This window comes from Thermobia domestica, chromosome 2, assembly GCF_964235325.1.
Source record: "Thermobia domestica chromosome 2, izTheDome1.hap1.1, whole genome shotgun sequence".
In the NCBI taxonomy this organism is placed as follows: Eukaryota; Metazoa; Arthropoda; class Insecta; order Zygentoma; family Lepismatidae; genus Thermobia; species Thermobia domestica.
In genome coordinates this window covers 321,754,871-321,779,041 of record NC_137455.1, presented here as the reverse complement: position 1 = coordinate 321,779,041, position 24,171 = coordinate 321,754,871, and the positions used below count along the sequence as shown (strand labels likewise).

At 33.4% G+C, this 24,171-nt stretch overlaps 1 protein-coding gene across 1 annotated transcript in view; it reads left to right on the top strand.

Annotated features, from left to right (window-relative positions):
- Positions 1 to 24,171, top strand: part of unc80 (unc80, NALCN channel complex subunit) — a gene marked incomplete in the record, with an annotated part of 366,946 nt that overhangs the window by 92,924 nt on the left and 249,851 nt on the right. The window contains 5 exon segments of the mRNA XM_081749034.1: positions 4,691 to 4,717; positions 9,721 to 9,741; positions 14,617 to 14,762; positions 19,099 to 19,264; positions 22,890 to 23,112. Coding sequence (XP_081605160.1) covers positions 4,691 to 4,717; positions 9,721 to 9,741; positions 14,617 to 14,762; positions 19,099 to 19,264; positions 22,890 to 23,112 — 583 coding nt within the window.

The following is a 24,171-nucleotide window of genomic DNA, read 5'->3' as shown; positions in this document are numbered from 1 at the left end:
TAAAGTTTCAAAGCTCCATGGAGATGTCATTTCTGACAGCCTTCATTTTTAAATTAGTACAGTAGACAAATAATAACAAAATATGTGCTGATTTCTATATATTTCTACTCCAATGAACGCTATTTGGTACTGGGATTACATAACCCAATTCACACTATACATTATTTACAAAATATACAGGGAATGAACAAAAGTATGGAAACACTTGGTATAAAACTAACATGATTAGCGTCTGAATGGTAGGGTTCCTATGGTCACTGTCACATCCTGTGAGGTATACAACCTGACCAATAGAACAGATAGACCAGTTACAGTTCAGCAACCTGTCCGATAAGTCTTCCTTTACATTGTTTCCAGCTGCTGGCAGAGTTTACGTGTAGAGAAAGCCAGCACAAGCGTACGATACAGACTGTCTGTGTTACCAAGAGTGAAGCATGGCGGTGGTAAAATGATGATTTGGGCAGCCATATCGTGGTATTCTGCCGACCCATCATCACCCTGCATGGACATGCCACTGCCAAGGACTATGTAACCATTTTCAGTGACCAGCTACATTTCATGGTGTAAATTTTGTTCCCAGATGGTAATGCCGTGTTTCAAGATGATAGAGTCCCTATTCATACAGCTTACATCCTCCAGGACTGGTTTGGTGAGCACGAAGATGAAGTATCATATCTGCCATGGTCTCCACAATCGCCAGACCTGAATATCATTGAGCCCTTGTGGTCAGTTTTGGAGACCAAGATGTGAGCCCGCTATCCACCACCGTCGTCTCTACAACAACTTGCAACTTCTTTGGCGGAAGAACATACAACATCCCTTTGACAACCACACGCGATCTGCATTTGTCTATTCTCCGTCGATTGCAGGCCGTTCTGCGTGCCAAAGGTGATGTCCTACTCGCTATCAATGAAGATAATGTGCAATTTTTTATGTGTTTCCATATTCTTGTCCATCCTTGTATATTTGATAGAAATATTTTAAGAATTACTGCTTCTGTTAGGTTTGCACTATTGCTTTCATTAGGATGCACTAAAATTGATTTATTTATTTTGAGAAGGGGATAGTCAAATGACTCAATAGGTTACTTAACTCTATTCGGTGTTCATTGCAAAATGTAAATTTCAGTATGAAGCTCAAATTCAGATAATATTTTCAGCATATATATATATATATATATATATATATATATATATATATATATATATATTGAGTGTCAATTTTGTGATGAACATCGAACAAAATAACTCAACCTTGTCCATTCGAAAATTTAATCTCTATTCTCTTTTTGAAATAGAAGTTTCGATTATTGGTTAATTATGGATTTTACACGTACCTTTCTCCTTTTTGCATAACAAGCTATTTGTATATATCACGTGTACACCACTGGTATAAAAAGAATTGATGTGCCTATCTTGTGATGAATATTGAACAAAATTACTTAACCATGCCTATTCGATAAATTTATCCATATTCTCTTTTCGAAACAAAATAGATTATCATTTTTGATGATGGATTTTCCATACGTCGTTCTCCGCTTGTAAAGTATAACGAGCTATTTGTGTATCACGTGTATACTATGAAAATTTGCTCAATATTGTATGTTTATAATCTGTATATATAATGTATTTTTCTTTTCTAATATATATGTACAGTAAGTATGTTGTGAAGTATTGTAAATAATCTTGCTGTATATAATAGTTTCTTGATATTCTGTGCCATTTTATATACTTGTGTTTTTGTCATTTGAAATAAATTCTGAAATATATTGTCCTTAACACGCTGAAACGTTTTGCAAGCTTCTTAATGTATAAAGGATGCGTATGTATTAGATCTAAATGCAACAAATTCAGGTCTTAGGGAGAAATTACTTTCATTATTTAAGAATTGTTAAATATATGGTTAATATACGTAATTTGTTAATAATAGGGATGCCCACAAAGTTCCGGTTCCGGCGGAACCGGTTTTCGGAGATCCGGTTTCCATAACCGGTTCCAGACCTGGATCCGAAAACCCGGTTCCAGAATCGGATCTTAGGAACCGGTTCTAGACCTGGATCCGGAAACCCGGTTCCAGAACAAGATCTTACAAGGGAACCTTCCGAAAATGATAGTTGCAGTGAAAGATGTGGCCTATGCCAATTGAAAGAGCTGTAACAGAGATGAGCATTCCCAAAAAATTAGCTGCCCATAGCAATAGGTTCAAGAAATATAAGGGGTGGAAGTTCGGTAAACAGCAAGGTTGGATAAGGGGGAAAAGTGCAAATTCCGCAAAAAAAAGGGGGGGCACGGCAAAATGTAATGCTGGCAAGTGATGTATAGAAAGAGACTTGCCACAATAGGGAACAAATGGAGGCCACCAGTAGGGTTAACAGTGTTGAAAACTGCAATAAAAAGTACATGTTTTGCAAAGAGCACTATATGAATTGAGTGCAATATTCAGTGTCATGTAGAACATAAGATTTGGCGTGTATAATCAGTAGTACAATCTAACAAAATAAAATAGAAAAAAACAGGAAGTACGAAAATACGGAAAAGGCGAAGTTGGCCATAATGCGCCACATTTGATCACGAGCTATGCATATTAGAATGAACAAAACAAGAAGCACCGACTATGCAGGAAACCGACTGCCAACTTTGGAATTCGTTTTTCTTTTCGACTCTAGGTACGTCGGTTTCCTGCATAGTCGGTGCTTCTTGTTTTGTTCATTCTAATATGCACAGCTCGTGATCAAATGTGGCGCATTATGGCCAACTTCGCCTTTTCCGTATTTTCGTACTTCCTGTTTTTTCTATTTTATTTTGTTAGATTGTACCACTGATTATACACGCCAAATCTTATGTTCTACATGACACTGAATATTGCACTCAATTCATATAGTGCTCTTTGCAAAACATGTACTTTTTATTGCAGTTGGCAACACTGTTAACCCTACTGGTGGCCTCCATTTGTTCCCTATTGTGGCAAGTCTCTTTCTATACATCACTTGCCAGCATTGCATTTTGCCGTGCCCCCCCCCCCTTTTTTTTTTGCGGAATTTGCACTTTTTCTCCTTGTCCAACCTTGCTGTTTTCCGAACTTCCACCCCTTATATTTCTTGAACCTATTGCTATGGGCAGCTAATTTTTTGGGAATGCTCATCTTTGTTACAGCTCTTTCAATTGGCATAGGCCATATCTTTCACTGCAACTATCATTTTCGGAAGGTTCCCTTGTTAGGAACCGGTTCCAGATCTGAATCTGAAAACCCGGTTCCAGAACCTGATCTTAGGAACCGGTTCCAGACCTGGGTCCGAAAGTCCCCAAAGACCCGTAAAGGAGGCACAAAGTTCACCTTCAAAAAAATGCAAAGAGGACCATGCGCTTGTGCCTTCCCCGCCCAGACCCGCTTGTGCCCCCAGAAAAAAAAAATTGGTCCACCAGTGGATGTTTAGCCAAATGAGTTGGCCAGTTTGCCTGTTTAGCCAATGAGTTTGCCAGTTATCCAGTTTATTTAGCCAAATGAGACAAGCGGCCGCCGCCTGGACGCCTGCCTGTCGCTTCCACCATTTCATCTAGCACACTGTTCACAGCCTGCCAGCAGCTCGGGTTTAGCGTAGGGATGGTCACAAAGTTTCAGTTCCAGCGGAACTGGTTCCTCGAGGAATCTGTTCTTGGAGATCCGGTTTTTAGAACCAGTTCCAGACCTGGGTCCGAAAACTCGGTTCCAGAATCGGATCTTGGGAACTGGTTCCAGACCTGGATCTGAAGAACCGGTTCCAGACCTAGATCCGAAAAACCGGTTCCGGAACTGGATCTTCTAGAACCGGATCCGTTCAGACCCGAAAACCGGTTCCACCAGGAACTCCATCATAACTTATACATTTGTAATTATATTCTTCGTGCTCAGCGATAGGATTACTGCTATGAAATATATAACGTAATTAAATTTCAAAATCTCCATAAAAAATATGTGAATATCTTTTCCTCATTTTTTAAAATCTTCTGTGTGTTCTGGACTTGGATATAAAACAAAATCTTTTTTTTCGTCAGGAAGATATCAGAATTTAATGATTTCGGTTGTTCGGTATATTCTACTATTTCATCTAAGTTGATATAGGTACCTAAATTGTTTCCAATGTTCTACTGGATCAAATCATTTACAAAATGATGGTCGTCCATTCGTTGTAATAATGACGCTTATGCAATAATCAGAAAGCAAACTATTGGGAGCATTTAATTGTACCATTTAATCGTATACATTATGACTAATAGCCACTATTGTAAACCATTCTCTGTATGATTACTAAAATCTGGAATTTCAATCAACATAACGATTTCTCATTTAACAAGAATTTTAGGAATGATGAAAGAATGGATCAAAAGATTGCGATCTTGCCCAATAATTGGTTTTTGGATCAAGGGTCACAAAATTTTTGAACAGTCCCTAAATCAAGTTTTCGTATTTTCTACTCAATAAGCATATCATACTGAGTTAAGTGATAGTTTGGGTTTGACTACACTATATGTAATTCTCCAGATATAAGTCCTACAAGAAAATTTCTTCACTAAAATATAATGGATTTTTGGTCTAAAAATAAATTCAATTGCGTGTTAGATCTAATACAACGTGTCCTATGTGCCATTGCTTACATGAAAACATATCTTCTTGTTTCTTTCTTTCCTTGTAATATACTCTCTATTCTGTCTAGTTCTGCCAACATGCTCCAGGCCACCATGTAAGTGTCTGTCAATATGATATTTGTAAATTTATGTTCATTCTATTGTCTTTGTAATTTATCTAGAGATGTTTGAATGCGTGCGTATGTGTGTTTTCCAGTGAATGAGCGAATGAGTGTCAAACCATTTCTTTTTTAGTGTCCAGTAAAAATTTCACGCTTCGTGCTAGTAAACATTTATGCATGTTTCTGTATTGTTTGAAAATAAACTACAAAAATCTTTAAAAAGTTTGAAAAAACTACAATTTAAGATGAAATTTATCGTTCATCGCCGGAACGGATTTAGTTCATAGTTAATCAAATACAAATAGCGACACTTGCCATTTTGATATAAAATTTTATATATCCTCGTATAGCTACTCAAAAAGATAACTCGCATATACAGATGGTTGTTCGATTTATATTCGACTGATTCTGCAACAACGCTGCCACCTGTGTAGTTGCTCTAGAAACATGAAGCCGGTGTAGTTATTAGTGTTGTGTCTGTTTTCAGGTGGCAGTGTCGTGTTGGTGCTAGTGAAATGCACTAACAGTGAATCGTTATTAGGATAGGTACATCATAACTCCTGTTCACGCACAGTTTTTTGTACATACACCGAATGGTGAAACAGTGTCGGGTAAACATTTAACCACCCGAGTGACCACAGTTGAAGACATCGTGGTCAGGCAAAAACACAAATGGGGCTCATGTAGAAACGGGGTCCATTCGAGGTTGCCAGCGAAAATATCGTATGAGGTCCTTCGTAAAATTCATCGACTCTTAGGTCAGGATGATCTTCACCATCCCAACACAAAGAGACCAAATCTGACACAGTCTACTATGTACCACAACTTTCCTGGGTTCATAATCTCCTCAGGTGCCACATTGCTGAGCATAAGACAAATTAATGCAAACTAGGAAAGACACTTGGGAGGGGGAGTCAAAATGGAAGATTGCATCGATAAATATTTTAGCGAATATTATGTGTAGAATGCGAGACATACTCTAGGTGATAGATAGGTGACATGCAGACAGGAAACCCACACCAATGAATAAGAGATTGTGTTTGAGGAGTAAGAGACCCCTCAAATTTGCAGTTTAGAATCACCCGTCTGAATAGCCCAATCATATATTATTTAGATTTTGACGTAAACTGATAAATAAGATTTTGTTCTTCTGTAGATGAAAAAGAAGTGTTTTATAACTCCACCTGTCATAGTACTAAAGTAGCGTGAATAAACTATATTTGTTTTAAATTTCACTGGAAAAATATAATTCTAGCAATGGAAAGTTCCTACATTACACGTTCATTCAAAATATTAATAGAATTGGCTACTTTATATGTTTCAAAACATCAACGTAAAATAGCCTGGGCACTATCGTATAAAAGATATAGCAATAAAAATATTCTATGCGTGCCCCTGTATAGTCAAATGGTTAACACGTTTGGGCCTCGGTTCGATGTTGGGTGTAAGCATGAGTAATGATTTGGATCCCCATTCATATAGTTTTTGTGCTGAAAATAGAAGAAAAGTTGCAACCAAGAACTTCACCAATATGCATAGTAAATATGGCGCTCGCTCTTTGCGGTCGTAAAGTTCCTGATTTTAATCCTGAGACCTGTCATCTTAATGGGATTTTCCAGTTCGTTCCTTAACCCCAAGGGGACGAACCTTTGCACTCATATATCTAATTACTTGAGCACTTAAAACAATTACTCATAACTAAACCGTATTCCAGTTACTCTTCAGAAAATATTGCTTCTCTACATTTTTTTTTTTTTTTTTTTTTACATAGACCCTGACCAATTACTTTCAAATTTTCCTTTCCATTGTTAATTTTGTCAATGATTCAATGTAAAATGTCCTTTCTGTTGTATCTGAAATTTTGTTACCAAATAAATAAACAATACACTCATTATTACGTCATTATTTGCACTTGCCTTGAATTTCCCTTTAATACGTATATGTTCCTTCCTCAGGAATATGTGCAATTATAAATATTATTTTCATAGCAAATTATACGGCGTTTTAGTAAACGAATGAAACATTTTCATGGCTTTAAAGATTCGCTTCGTTTTTCTTCTTAAATGAAGTCATTTTTCAGGGAAAATATAGGGTTAAAATACTGTTGATTGATCAAACATTCTAACAGGATCAGTTCTCACAAGATCGTAACCTACAAATTAAACTACTTTTATTACCAATTATAGTAACAACAGTTGATGACATCGACAGATGTATTAACTAGTGAATACATTCATTAGTTGCAATATGTTTTCCTATATTCTACCAATAAATTATCTTCTTGCACTCTTATACGTATCTTTTTACCTCATTAGTTAAAGCGATTACTATTCTTCCAGCGATATTTCTTTCCTCTAACTTTTATCCGTTGAAAACAATTACCATTCATGCCAATGGTAAAAGTGTTCAGGCTTGGATAAATTTCAATTTACGCTTTTTATACTCATTTGAAAATGCTGAATCCAATGGCAATATGTTTAAACAAATTCATCCATGGAGTTACCATATATATAGGGTGTTTCAAAACAACACCGACCCCGTTTCGGAGATGATTACTGACACCCAGATAAGACAAGAAGTATAGATCAACCTGGGTGCACAAATTCTTCCTTTCGGAGTTATGGACTGCCGAAAATATGAAAAAATGAATTTAAAGGTCCATAGCTCTCAAACAATGGGACCTATCACAGTCGGGTGAAGATTTCACTTAGAAACTAGTATGTGCTCTATCCAAATACCGAAGTTTCTGAATCCTGCGGTACTTCCGCAACAATTTTTATAGAGGTAGTTTGTGAGTGCTTCAATTTATATGGCCGTAGCCAAACTCCCTCTATAAAAATTCTTGCATAATTACCTTAGAATTCTGAAACGTATTTTTGAATAGGACACATACTAGTTCCTAAGTGAAGTCTTGACCGACTACGATAGGTCCTATAGTTTTGGAGCTATGGACCTTTAAAGTTCATTTTTTAATATATATTTTCAGCAGCCTAAAACTCCGAAAGGAAGCATTTGTGCACCAAGGTTGGTCTATACTTTTTGTCTTATCTTGGTGTCAGGAATCACCTCCCAAACGTTTTCGGTGTTGTTTTGAAACACCCTGAGATCATTTTCTCTTCCCATAGTTAGGTAGATATGTTTAAACGAAGGTCTATTCGATTTTGCGTTCTCAAACTAGTGTAAACAGCACAATTAAAAAAAAAATATTCAAGAGTGAGTGCCTTTATCATTGGTGTGAGCTATAGTTCTTTCTCATGTTCTTTTATTTTCAATTATATCAAAATTTTGTATAAGAAACCATCTGCATTTTTATTAGTCAATATGATTATTTTAGTTGATAGGCACATTTACAAAAGATCTACATTTAACCCCTTTCTGTTCTAATGGTTTGGAAGACGTGAAGCATGCGTAAATTTTTATTACTACAAGAAGTCAATAATTTAAACACTTAATGCTTAAATACTTTGCGTTTTACTTGTCAGTACGATTTTCGGCACTTCATTTTTAATATGTAAAGGAAATAAACTGAAAACAAATTCGCCTTATCAATAGATATTCATCTTCTTACTGCAATGAAGTACTCCCAAAAAATATGGAATGAAAGGGTTAGGTTAATTGTAGTTATTAACAAGGATATAGATTCCCATTGTAGTATTCTGTAATACCTATAATAAGTTGTAACAATAAAATAGATTGTTTTGCATGAAATTTTACTTTTCTTATTTCTGATTTTCTTATTTCCCAGAATATAGTACCATTTTCCTATAGTATATTACATATAAATATATTTGTGCATTAATAGTAATAGTGTTCCATATACATATTGTAAAAATTTTACCAAGCTCAGTATTCAATTTTAGCAATATGGAAGTTTCATCTTAGATAAATGTATTGACAGCATGTTCTTTAAAAATTATTTTAATTAAAATAGTCACAGTATTTTCATTTAATCTTGTGCATAATTTAATCTTGTGCATAATATTATATAGGGTGGCCCAAAAGTAGGTATACAGTACCGTACCATCAGCTCATTGCTTTTTATATAATTTCTTATTGTTATCCATAAGGTAGACTTAGTTTCTTTTTTTATTTGTGCTTAATATCCTTTTACTTATATTTTAAGCTCTTAACAGCGGAAGCAAATAAACCCATAAACTAGAGTGTTACACTTGACCAATGCAGGGGTGTAAACCTACTTTTGGGCCACTATATATATATATATATATATATATATATATATATATATATATATATATATATATATATATATATATATATATATATATATATTGTGTGTGTGTGTGTGTGTGTGTGGTGTTTATTCAGAAAATATAGTAACAAAACATTATTAGTGTCATTTCATTATTCTGCAAAATGTTTATATGTTTGATCTCTCGGAAACGTTATATTAGTATTTCTGAATATTATCACACTATGAATCTATTTAATGATATCAATATAAATATAGAGGTAATAAGAATTTTCTAATAATTGTAAAGCTTTATATTTACACTAAACACAAGCAATTCTTGTACGGTACCAGTTTTCTCATTAATTAACTTGGACTTATTATAAGTTCTTCTTAAGCTCATTCACAAAATCTGATTTGATTACTTGTCTTTTCATAGGATATAAAGATTTAGATCCAATACTTTCTTTTCATTATTGGTAGGCCTACATGTATTTTATTTATATAATTTAGAATCTTTGTATTTTGAGACCCGTAATAACTTTAAAATTTATTTGATAATACATTTATACAAATTGCTTTAGATCCTCTAATAACATTTTACATATTAAAATACGTTATTTCTTTACATTAATACTTCTAAACTATGTTAGTTATATTATGATTATATAATTAAATATTAAGTATTGAAATGAAAAGTGAGAGTACTGATATGCATTCCAAATTCATAACATGTCTGAATATGTTAGATATATTGCATCTCTAAACTTTACTTATTTTAATTATCTATTTTTGCCCAATGCATTAGGAACTCAAAGAAGCATGCAAGGTAAGTGTTTCCCAAAATTATCAAAATGTTTAAAACCATTATATAATGTTGATTAGTTTATCGAATACATAAAGCAAAGTAACAAGTTAATAAGTTAATAGTGAATGATACAAATTATTTAGCTATGTTTTTTTTAATTTTGTAAAAAAAAAAGTCACGTTTCAATTTTAGAAAATATGCATCAGAACCTAATGATCTTGATCTAACTAAACAAATTTGATAATGATTTCTGTGACAATAATAATAATAATAAAATTTCAAATTCATCTAAAAGGATTTTGAACGAGATTAGGCTAGACGACCTGTGTTGTACTTTGTTATGTATGTACGGTATGTTTTTTTTTTATTATTTTGTAAAAAAAAGTCACGTTTCAATTTTAGAAAATATGCTTCAGAACCTAATGATCTTGATCTAACTAAACAAATTTGATAATGATTTCTGTGACAAAAATAGTAATAATAAAATTACAAATTCAGCTAAAATAATTTTGAACGAGATTAGGCTACTGTGTTGTACTCTGTTACGAATGGCGGTACAAATGATGCCAGATAATTGGTTGAAAATATTCACCGCTCATTGAATCAAAACATTCCGTTCTTCTGCGAAAACTGTATTATTAGGTCAAGGGTGTTTTTAATACTCATGTAAGGAGAGATCGCTTCAGCTGTACTATTATAACTTGCCTTTCACTTTCAGTAAGCATTAACTACTGTATGCAGCGATCGTTGTAGAAAACTGCTTCGGTCTGTATGCTTAAAATACTGAATATGATTATCTAAAGCAGTAGCCAATTTATAATGCACTCAAGGTCTGGACAAAATAAAAGCTGTACTTGGGCCCATTTTCCTCCCCGCCCTTCGACACCACTGAATTTTCGTATATCATATAATTTCTGAATCTTCATTCTATTTTCCGTATTCTGTTTCTTCCTTCACGTGTCTATGTTAATCAAGTTCTGAACTACGAGCATTTGAAAGTAACTACGAAACTGCATTTTCCTAATAAAACAAAAGTCCTGCTATTAATGACCCCTCACCTTGCAGAATGGTCATAGTAACCAAAAGGTTAAGAAAATATTTTCACAATTGAAGTTATGTCCCGAATGAAACATATTTTGGTGGCCACTATGTTCTTCCTGTTACGCATGTTTTTTTAAAATACATTTTTACATGTTAATTCGCTGACCGGATGAAACATACTCGCGATCCGCCATTTGGTTATCACTAATCTAAAGTGTCAAATTGGTAGCTCTGAAATCATTTATTCGCGAATTGTTTTGGCAGTCTATCTACCAGGCGAAGTTAAGGGCAAATTCTAGTAGCCTATTATGCTGTAAGAACTAATGTTTGCACCTTTAATTCCTTGAAACCTGGTCAATTTAATTGCATAGGTTCTATCGAAAAAATTAACTTAAGTAAAAATTAATAATAAAACCATTCATTAATTTCAGCCTCGACTAAAACATTCTCTTTAGTCTAAAGCTACTTCAAATAAAACTACTTGAACAGACGGTTAATTTATCAAAACAATTCTCCAACTTCGTTATATTCTTACAATATATACTGTTTGTGATTAAGGGTTATAACTTAACCGTCTCATAAATCAAGCCACACCTACTTGTTGAGAAGTGTGCACTGTAAAATGGAAAGAGATTATTGTGCAGATCAATATCATTATGAAGTTGATAAAAGGAATGTAAACACATTAAGAATTCTACCACGCATTTGACTGTCAGCACTCACTCCATCATTACCTAACAAGTGTTCATTCAATGATGCCTTTTAAATTATAAAATGTGTTTATTTCCTTTTGCGACATTAATAGCTATGTTCAAAACATATCAAATGCACTATAACCGTCTCTTTAAAGCAGTAGCTGACGCAGAATTTAATCAAAGAGCGTTCAAAACTCCCAAGTTTATATCATTTCAGGTATTTGTATACATATCTTATTATGATATATTTTAAATTTTTGCATAATATCTTGCTCAAAGAGGTGGGGGGGGATAAATCCGGAACCTCCTTTTGCATACGCCACTACTTTTAAAGAGTATCTTGAAAGTCGAATGTCGATTTTTAACACGAGTTTTAATTGTATTTTATTGATAACCATAAAATTACTTGTAAGGGTATTTTATTTAAAAAAAAAAAAATTGGCCAGCTGGGGGCCTTGCCTTCAGGCTTCCGCGTTTGCTCAGCCTACAGCCTCGCATCACATATCTATCCCCTTTAGATCCCTAAAAATTAAAATATTCACTTTTGGTAATTTTCTGTGGCTTAGTCCCGGAAGGTTAAAATCATGCCAAAAGGCCTACAGAAATGCCTAAGCATTTTGGAGTGTAGAAAATGTTTCATATAAATAACATAGGAAAGATTTTTCAGTTCCCCATAAAACCACTCTAAAGTTGGATTTTTTTTATTATTTTTGATGATTTACTTAGGTAACGCTAACAAAAACATAAGCATTCAAGTTTTAATTCCAAGTAACTAAAATTCAGGTTTTTATTCCAATTCAAGTAACTAAAACATGAAACTATAGGTTAAAAAAAGGCAAATTTAATTAACATGGGGAATTCCTTCATTCCCTCTTTAGACTCTCTGAAAATTCAAAATATTTACTTTTGGCAATTTTTTTGTTGGTTAGTTCCGGAAAGCTACAATCATCCCAATTTCAACTTTCCACGTCAACGGTAAGTACTCGTTATTTTATGTAGTGAGTGACTGAGTTCATGTAGTTTTATAACAGTTAGGATAATACAGTTGCAACACACAGCGGTGCCCATCCCTTCTCCCACATGCAGTGGCCGATTCCCTCCAAATTTACCATTCTTCCACTCCTTAAAAAAGGACCCATGTTGGTTACGACAAAACCATGACAACTTGCTTTGTAGACTAATTTTTTAAATCAATTTCGGAACATTTTGTATTCAGTATACATGTACACTTTAAGCTGCCTATCTGAATATTTGCTCAGTTAGTGTTCTTAAAAGCACCGTGATGGTGTATCGATAGCATCATTTTCATTTTAAAAAAATGTCCCCCAGAAAATCTCATGGGCGCAATCTTAACCCTAAAATCCGTATTTATGGACACCCCTGGCAACACACATATTCAACGTGTCTATAAGATTGTGGTGTTATTTCTTTTTTTTTTAATTTTCAAATTCGAAAATAAGTTGTCTCTACTTTTGTGGTACTTTCAATTCATTTAAAAATAAGTTTTATTGAAAAGTACTTAATAAAAGGTTTGTAAAGCTGTTCAGTAACTAAAAATGATTGCAGAATAGCTAGTCTACCTGCTACAGCGTGAATTACTATTTGTATGATAGTAATGATCTAATTTTTTAAAGGAGGAATTCAAACTTCCAAATTCATATCGTTTCAGAATTTTTAAATAAATATCCATGTCTGATAAATATTTTTATTTTATACCTTGGTCAAAGAGGTGTTAAAACCCGAAAACCTCCTTGCATGCGTCACTGTATAATAGATATGTTGAATAAGTCTGTTGTTAATATAACATTTTTTAGAAACCTTTCTTTGTTTTATGGTTATCAATAATATAAGGTTGAGTTCAGTGGCGACTTTCGAAGGAAGTTACGTGGGTTAAAATTTAAATTTTGTTTCTACAAGTTGAGGGAAGAAAGTTCCACGCGCTTCAGAAATCTTTATAGAAAAATTACAATAGCTAATATCTCTTCGCTTAGCTTGCAGCGTTACTGATTGAAATCATTTCCAAAATCTACTATTTTATGCAGTTCTCTTTAAGATATTGGTTATTTTATTAAGATAGAAACTACCCGTGTTTCTAAAGTCATTAATTTAAATATATTCTTAATATTCACACAATTATTTCCTACACAGTTTAATTTCCGTCAATAAAAGAATTAAGTACGAATGAAAGTAGAATATTTAAAGTTAAATATAAGCCTTCATTTATATATTTTTTTTAACAGTGAAGCATTACTATATCTGATTTAAGTTTAATAGTAGCCTCAGAAGCCATACAAAAATATTTTCTAGATGTGAAATTTTTGAATATCTCGGTTGAACTACAAATCTTGAAAATATTTTTAAAATTAAAAATCTACATTTTACGTTGGCACATACAACAATCTTTCTGTATTAAACTGCTACTTGTTAACAATTTATAGCAAAACATAGACTATCATAGAAACGGAATTAAGATTATATAAAATAAAAACAAGCACGCACTCTCACGCTCATTTACTATTGAAGTACATTGCCTAACTGTACTAACTACAGGAAACATGTTAAATACTTTAGTGAATGCGTAAGGAAATCTAATATTTTTTGAAATGTATTTCGAAGAAGTCGATTCCTTTCGAAAATCCAGAGGGGGGCAATTACCCTCTCTTGCCCCAGCTGTAGGGACCCATGACAAGTGAGCAAGCGTATTTGTTTATTTCTAAAAAGAAACTTTTCGTATATTGTATCATCTATAAAAATTGCAACGTATCTACTTATGTAAGACTTGGAAGAAACATTTTTAGATCATGGTTTATTGCTTCATTTTGAAGGCATATTTTAAAAATAATTTTACTATTTTTCTAAAACTAGCATTCTAGTACTTAAGGTGAGTTTTACAAACTATTGATAGTTTTTATCAGTTACAAACTGAAACTGTAACTAAAAATCGTAAAATATATTATGAAAGATTTGTTTTCTTAATGTCAGATAAAGACATTCAATTTCATTAATTCACTAAAATTATCAACTCTAGTATATTAGTAAACTAAATATTTCTATAGAGAAAGTGTATACAACAAAGAAAGAGGTGTATCTATTTCAAAGAGCAAGAAATCGAGGAAAATTTGCGTACCCGAACTATTTTAAGTTTTGTGTTTCTTTACAGTCTTTGGAGAAAGTACTCGTCCAGAATATTCTCTTTGGCCTATCACCAAGTCTTACAGAAGCAATTCGTTCAATTCCTAGATGGCGCCTTATTCAGGCTTCATTTCCTCATGTTATGCATTGTGCAGCATCTATACTGCAAAACAGGTAAGTTACTTATTATGAGGCTTTCAAACTATGCTATGAGAAGTTTCGGGAGTCTTAAGGAGCGGCTATGTCCGTCTCTCGACAGATATCGGAACAAAAGAAGGTAAGAGATATTGAAAAGCCTTTTCTTTTCTTTTCTTTTTTCTTTTTCAATCGATCCAGCGTCCCAAGAATAGACTTTATCTCCTCCGTTAATCCTCTATTCAAACCGGAAGTGGCAGAAATAAACCATTTCCGGTTTTAACATTGATTGCTATAGAACAGAAAAAGGATCGGAAAGGAGTGACAAGTGATTTTCTGCAGTTGATTCATTATGACAAGAAAATATATCGTCACAACTCACAACACTCTGTCAAAACCGGAAATGGTTCCAACTTACTAGTACTACTGCTTTCAATATTGATTTCAATACAGTAAAATATACCGAGAAACCATCTTTTCAGTCGATTTAGCATCCAAAGGAAAGATTCCATCTTCTCCGTTAACCCTCTATCCAAACAGAAAATAGTAGAAGTCAACTATTACCAGTTTCAACGTTGATCATCATAGAACAGAAAAGAGGACAGATAGTGACAAGTGATTTTCTACAATCGATTCAGTGTCTCAAGAGAATATATAGTCACAATTTGCAACACACTATCGAAATACAAAGTGGTTGAAATTTACGAGTACTTCTGGATTCAATACTGATTTTCACAGAGTATAAACGGTAAAAGATATCGAAAAACTTTTTTCCAATCTATTTAGCGCCCCAAGATTGGGTTCCATCTCCTCCGTTAGTCTCTACTTGATCCGGAAGTTAGAAATCAACCATTTTCGGTTTCAACGCTGATCATCATAGAACAGAAACAGCAAAATATAGCGTAAAATGTTTTTTTTTTCTTTTTCAATCGATTCAGCGTCTTCAGATAACATACAATCAGCTCCCACAAACCTCTAGAGGAAGCCAGATGTGGTTGAAATTTATTAGTGCTTCAGGTTTCATTATTAATTTTCATAAAGCAATAATGGTAAGAAATATCTAGAAACGGTTTTATGCAATAGATTCACCGTCTCAAGAACATATTCCATCTCCTTCATTAAGCCTCAACTCAAACGAGAAGTTTAAGAAATCGACCTTTTTCCATTTCAACGCTGACTGCCATAGAAGAGAAACGGTAATAGATGGCGACAAGCTGTTTATAGCAATCGTCTCAGCGTCTCAAGGAGGCATACCATCATCACCCCACAACAATATATCCAAACCGGAAGTTATAGAAAGTTATTACTACTTCCTGTTTAAATACTTATTTTCAAGAGCAAAAGCAATAAAAATAAATAGATCATACTTACGAAAGTACTTACATAAGGTATTCTCAGTGTTCATCGTTGGTGTAGCCAGCAAACTTGACTGAGCTTCTAAATTCGTTAGGAGCAATTTAAAATTTACACCCCTTGTGCTTTATGATTCCTTGGCGAGATGAAACTGAAAACAATTTAGGTTTATCGATCGATCTCAATACAAGGTAGAAGGGAAACAGGAACAGAGGGAAAAGGAAGATTTCGAAGGAAACTAAAGAAATTTAGGTTTATCGATTGTTCTCAATAAAAGGTAGAAGAGAAACGGGCACATAAGAAAGGAAGACTTCGAAGGAAACTAAAGATAATTTAGGTTTATCGATTGTTCTCAATAGAAGGCAGAAGGGAAACAGTACAAAGAAATGGAAGACTTGGAAGGAAACTAAAGATAATTTAGGTTTATCGATTCTTCTCAGTAGATTGTAGAAGGGAAACGGACATGAAAAAGGAAAATTTTGAAGGAAATTAAAGATAATTTAAGTTTATTAATTGTTCTCAGTAGATTGTAGAAGGAAAACGGACATGAAAAAGGAAGACTTCGAAGGAAACTAAAGATAATTTAGGTTTATTGATTGTTCTCGATAGAAGGTAAAAGGAAAACAGGGACATAAAAATTGGAGACTTCGAATAAAATGGAAGATAATTAGATTTATCGATTGTTTTCAATAGAAAGTGAAAGAGAAACAGTACATAAAAATGGAAGACTTCGAAGGAAACTAAAGATAATTTAAGTTTATCGATTGTTCTCAATAGAAAGTAGAAAAGAAACACGAACATAAAAAATAATTAATGTATAGGGATATTTCGTTTAAATTTTCAATTTTAGTAAAGGTGATTTGGAATGTCCAGTAAATATCCAAGGCTTTTTACAGTGCATAGTCTTCTTGTTCTGAAAATACTAAGCATCCAAGGACGCCCATGTTGTGGTTTCCAAGAGAAGGGGGGGGGCAAGTATAAGCAACGTTTCAAATATAGTTTCAAATTTTGCTGTAACTAATGTAAAAATTCTATTGGGTTTTCAATATTCCCAAGTACAATTTCCTCTTAGGGAGGGGGCGACGCCCCACCTTGCCCCCCCCCTGATGGGTGCCCTTGTAAGCATCTACTATAATTGAAGTCGTGACTTCCAAAACCGCACAAGTCCAGCTGAAGAGATATTGAGATACTCAAATATAAACTGAATATTTGTTGGAAATATGAACTTGGAAATCAGGCTTTTTCATACTTACACTTTGCTGAATAACAAACGTCACTAAGTATGAAAACAAAATCTGATTTCCAAGTTCACATTTCCAACAAATATTCAGTTTTTATTGCATTTCTCAATATCTCTTCAGCTGGACTTACGTGGTTATGAAAGTCATGGCTTCAATTACTGTTGTTTGTCGTTATTATTACATGGCACTGTTTATAATGACGTTCTTTATAATGTAGCCAACATTATCAATTTATTGGACAGCGTGTTATAAAAGTATTTCCAACGAAACCGCATAATTTTAACAATATTGCAAATATTATTTAATTGCTTGCCTACAATATGACAGTGCTTAAAAAATGCCATTTTCGGTTTCGGAACAACAACAGTTTCGGTAACCTAACTGTTTCGTTCTTTCAATTTTCGGGGTCTGAGCACAAGTAAATTGCGGATCCAATGATGTAGGTGAGAATTCTATATCCAGAATAAATAAACTATTTTGTGCCAACTCTAACCCGTCTATGAAAGCAATTTATAACATTAATAGGTTGCAGTAATAAAAATATCTTACTTAGTGGTGCATTCACTCTATTTCGTATTCTAATGAATTAGGCATAGTGTATCCACAAAGTTCTGCTCCGTGAACTGTGAACTATTATAACTCGGGAGTGAATCATGTGATATAAATACACACTGCACACGAAGAAAGTGTGTTACTTGAGCATATTTTCCAAGAAAGTGAAGTGCTCCAAATAATTAAAGACTCACTTGAGAAGGGTACGAATGGCGTTAGAGTAAGAAAAAAATGAAAACTCTGTCCAAAATCATCCCAAAATGCTATGCCATGAGAATTCCTCTTTTGTAATTTTAGACGTGAAACGTGCTAAAATATCAAAGCAAGTCGATATGTTGTGTTTACAATGTATGGGTTGACACCCAAGTAACAATATACGACTATTTACTAATGAACACTGTTCGATACATATTTATAAATTGAAATTACAAACATTGTATGCGTGAAATAGACAATCTTTGGTTAGATGATTTCAGTAGTCCCTGCTACCTTTTTCAGTAGCATCGTAAAATCATTAAATCATCTAACAAAAAATATTATCTTTTTCACGGATACAAGGTTAGTAATCTCAACATTTTATGACATCAGCATTAAACCTAGCTTTCCGAAACAGCACCACATGATGCATGAAAGATGCCTCTACACTTATAGAAACAAATTTCCTGAAAGGCTTAACTCTCTCATCCTAAGGCGTGGGTCCCACTTGCCCTATTTATTGGATAGCCCTGACCATAAATACGCAAATGATATGTCTGTAATTGAATAAGCAATTAATGCTTAGATATTTCAAGTTAAAAATTAAATTTGCACTGGAAATTATCTATAGCATGCTGCATTATGGAACGGTATTCAGGGCAAACTAGAAAAACTGGAAATGCCATATTCCATTAAACTAGAAAATTTCGGGAACTCCCAGCTTCAATAACCTCCCCGGATAAAGTCTGCACGCTGCATATAGCTACATTACATAAACTCCACTATCTTAATTTTTCAGGCGCAACACACATCGTTATTTCGTCATTATCTCCAGTATCATTAGCATCGTGTATTTTCTTTAAATGTTGCTTATCCCGAAAATGATCTTCTCTAAACTTTTGGGTAAAATAAATCTATATATCTATGATTATTTCTTCTGTCACTGAATATATGTTAATAAGTAGACGTGAAAATTTCATACTGAAAGACGTGAAAATTTATTAACCTTTATTTCTTTCTTCTCCACCATAAAGGCGAGATACCAACTTGCAAAATTTTGGAGCAGCAGAAACTAGATTGCTATATACATTGCATTGGATTATTTTGGATGCAGCAGAGGAGTGCGCCGACGCAGATTTCGAGAGAGGACAATATCATGGTTCACCATTTTATTATCTATTTTCCATTCCAGCAATATCCGTAAGTAGACATTCTACCAGTCCTGACTAATAAAAAGCGACAAATAACATTTTTTTAAAAATTGGCTAATATAAACATTGTAACTATTATATACAAGATATTACCAAAAGAAATATGAGATTTTACTGCTTTTCCTATGTTTGTATCATCATATATCATATTTTGCGTATATTTGTCAAGGGAACTTTCAAGTTCTAGCTCAAAGTTGTTTGGTAGATAGCATCACAAATGTGTTTAAAAACTATCTTTCGTTTTTCTATTTTTTTCCTTTTTTAATGAGGATACTATTGGCATACCTCGATCTGATCGAAAATTGAATTCTCCATTTTGGAAGCGTGGAACTCTTGTTTTATTTTATTTTATTTTTCATCAAACTAAAACACTACTAGATTATGTTTTGACTGTGTAAAATGAGCTCAATAAGAAACCAACTGCCACTTTCTAGTACTAATTTTGTAAGATAAATCTCTCCAAAATAGATCAGTCTTTTATTTCTCTTTGATCATGTTTCAACAAGCAAATACACATGATCCCGTATATTTTTAAACATTGTTAATTTTTATGAGAATTTATTAGGAGTAGAAACATTACATCCAGATTATCCCGAGCTAACTCATTAAAAGAATATATATGTGAGAGGTTTTAATTTAAAAAAAAAAATGCCTAGAATATATCTTTTCTTTTTAGTAAGATATAAGGAAAAAGTTCCAATATAACTTAACCTAACATAGAAAGTTAAGAAAATGATCCCAAAAAACCTGAATTTTCTCGTATCTTCCACGTGTTTCTGATTCTGAAGTTAGCGTTAAACTTTCAAACCAACAGCAACGGAAGCATACAATCATGGAAACATCACAATCAGCTAGAAGAATCAAAATTCGTGACAAATCTATTTCGCTTTTGTATCACGAACCTTAGCAAAAATTTCATATTAACGTTTTGCTTGAAAAAGGAATATTGCAGGAGGTGATTTCCGCTGTCTTAAACGTGTAGATATCGAACTAGCTTACCCTAATTTGAATTTAATTTCTTTGTACGAAGCATTAGTGACATTTCTTCTATAGAACTAGTCTGCATTGCAGAGAACGTTTGCAACCCTCTATCATCCTCTGAGAAAAACGAGCAGTTCCAGAAAATTAGATTCACGAGATGTATTTTAACTACAAAATGTCCCTATTCGGGAAAAATTGTCCATTGATTTTTTAAGTACAACTTGATTAATCCCGAAGTCCAACTTTGATTTTTCATAATTCAGAAACCAAAGACCTCCATACTCTAATATTTTATGTGCCTATTAGATTTATCAAGACTTATCAGCATGTTAATTTGGTGAAAATCGGAAAATATTTGATAAAATCGAAATCCCAATTTTGATGGCTCAGGACTCGGGAATGAAAGATTTGCACCCCATAATATTTCAAAGATATCTATAGCAAGACAAGGTCTACCAATATTCCAGGTTTGATCCAGATCGGATGAATTCGGTTGAACTCGTATGATATATAGTTTTTTTGTGACTGATGCTTTTGAGAGGGGAAAAAACACAAATAAAGCACAGAAACAAACAATTTGAAGTAGAATAAAAGAAACGGAAATATACTACATTACATTACGACTTTCATAAAAATTTGCTTGCAAACAAGACACTAAATGAAGAAAGTGTCGTAAGTGATGATGATTAAGTGAAGTTATAAATTTTTAGATACAAAATATTGTGGGATAAATTCCACAACGCCGATAAGAGATTCTAAGCATGAGTAAATTCGAGGAAATCTATAATAAAACTACTGAAATCCTAAAACCTTAAAATTAAAAGTTAATCAGGGGATCAGAAGGCAGATCAGATCCCATTGTTTAGTCTCTATGCTACCCCAATACTACAACGACTTTTCTTTTGGGGGTATAGAAAAAATTTAGTGTATTTTTTAAACAAAATTTGAGTTCCCATATATCCCACCATATAATAATACTAACCGAAAGGAATTTGCACGGATATATTCACCCGAGAGAAAGATGTAAGCTAGAGTTTTGTTTTGATGTTTGTGTGAATGTAAATTCTGTACACGTTCAGTTGTAACAATAGGTAAATAAATCTATGACATTGTACTTTCATAGTACAGTATATGCTGTATATAATAAACTTGATTGAAAATCCTGGAGTTCGTATCTTAGGCAAGTTGTATATAACTAGAGCATGAATGTTAAGATACTGCACCTGCAAAAAGTAATCATCTTATAGTGCGAGATAACAATAAAATCCTAGCTTATATCGCTCTAAAAGGGTATAGTTTTAGACTCCTAGTAGAATTTATAGTTTTAAATTCCTAGTAGTCGAAAGGTAGTGGTTGAAAAGGTAGTGACTAATACACGCACCTTTGGTGTACAGCGTCTCGGATTCGATTCCCAATAGCAGAGCTTAGAAATTAAATGCATTATGGTGGTTTGGATTCCACTTTAAACTGTGACTACACGTCTGACCGTTGATGCTCAAAGAGATGCAAAAACTGCCAGTAAATCAACCTAACCTCTCCATTTCAGTTTCTAAATTTCCAATTATTCACATTCCATTCTAAAATACAAGGAAGGAAATTGATTACCATATTCCTCCTGCTGTATTAATTTAGATTTACTAACAACAATAAATAAATGAGGTAGAACCCAATTATAGCAATAAAAGAAATTACACACCAAAATACCCATATAAAACCTCGACGCATGTACACTTCAACGAAATTGTTGTCATCCTCAGTGCGCATTGCTTAGGACATCACGCTTTATGGAACTTCATGTTCTGATCTGTTTCCTCCATTGTAGAAGTAGTGTTAATGGATCTTGAATCACTGCCTTTAAATTTCGTTGCAAAGTAAAGAGTTGCTTTGGTGAGGTAGAACATGCCTTCAGAAAGAATACTCAACGAAACAAGACAAAGCACTCCTAGAATTCACTTTTCAATATTTTTACCTACCTTCGATAATTCTATAACTTTGTATGCCATATCTATTCATGTTTAAAAAAATTAACTAATTGGTTCATACTAGCTTTGCTATTTTAAATAATTTAAACTAGAAATCCAAACTGAGCAAACCAACGTTTATTTAAAAATAATTAACATGTAACAGTTTTGCCAACTAACTGAAAATATTTGCGAAACTGTCACACATTTATTATTTTTAAATAAACGTTACTTTGCTCAGCGATTTATATTTCTGGTTTTAAAAATAATAAATTCACTTTCTGTACCTGAGAACATGAAGTGTGTAAGTCCAATTTTGGTGAAAATGAATTAAAAACAATTTTGTATATCTTTCGGAAGTCTGCAACGAATGGCTGGTTGTATTTTGTTGTGTGGATTGGTGACGTAATTAACCAAGTATATAATGTAGTATGTCCAATATGTGTTTAGTGCTTAAGTAAGTGTTTTTGCTGTTTTCTGGAAAACAAGGATTCGTGACTTATGCACTTCATGCTCTCAGGTACAGTTTTTATGATGAAAAATCTGTTGTCTGAAGAAAAGTATATTGTGATTCAAAAGTTGAAAATTTGACTATTGCTGTATTTATATAAACAAAAACCAATAATATTAATATAAGAAGTTTTATGTACATATACTTATCTTTCCTTACAGTTGTTTGTTTATTTGTTTGCACCATTATGTCACCGTTTGAAAGAGTCTGATTTTCAAACATTCCGATTAGAAAATGGTTTGAAGTTATGGCAGGCGATGTGGGAATTTCGACATCCAGAAACCCCGTGTTTCACTGCACATTGCAAACCAAAACCAAGAGCAGTATGGAGCAAGTTATCAAAATATTCACATGCTCAATTTGGAGACGTCTTCCTTGGTGGACGTAAGTAAAAATTACTATTATTTAGTTTTTAATTTAATTTTTGTTTCCTTGTATAAATAAGAAACAGCGTAGACAGAAACCTTCTCTTTATACGAATTTTGAACCTTCTCTTGTACGTTTCTTTGTAAATGTCTCTCTTCGTCAGCTAGATTTTGAATAACAGTGTGTGCAGATAAATATACTGATGCGAATTGTAAGATTAGTCAAAATAAGCAGAAGAAGAAAAAGTTCCAAAGATAGACAAATATCAACTGATAGATCTCATCGAGCTAAATAAAATGACATGGTTGAGGGTAAACTCTTATGGTTAGTGTTTGAGAAATCGACAGAAACGTTTTTCTTTTGTTAGCATAAAAATTGATGCTATGCGAGCAATGCGCCATCTATTGAGATGAAATTGACACTAAAATTTACACTCACCATTTCTTTTACGACACTAACAAGACAACAATACACATTATTTTAATAAAATGTAACGTAAGATTTTTATTAACTTTCAAGCTTCATATTTTAAACTGATATAGTTGGACATAGAGACGAAAGTAATATAATAAGGAATACAGAAGTTCTAGAAGTATTTTTCTTCTTCTTCTGGTTCCTACATTTTAGTAAAGTATTTTCCACCAGACGGTAAATTAGGCTAAAGTATTGACATTATCGTTATATGCACCACTCAAGAACTTTTAAACTATTGTTTACGTCATTTTTTACCATCCACCGTTCCCGTATACGACCTTTTGCGTGCTACTAGTAAATAATGCTGTTTTTTAGTTTTCTTTCAAACATTAACGAAATTGGTTTAATTTAACCCATTGACAGTGCACAGACGTTACAAATCAGAATTTGTGAATGCTTGTGAACATTAATAAATTAAAGTAACAAGTGCTATGGCAGCATATTGGCCAAAGTTTTTACTAGTCCTAGTTGCGATCATATTTATGTTTGTATATATGTTTATTTTGTAGCATATTTCCGCTATTACTTGCAAGTAACACCAAAAGCATACTTTTCTGATAATAGCTCATATACAGTCATGGAAAAAATAATAGCAACTCCTTG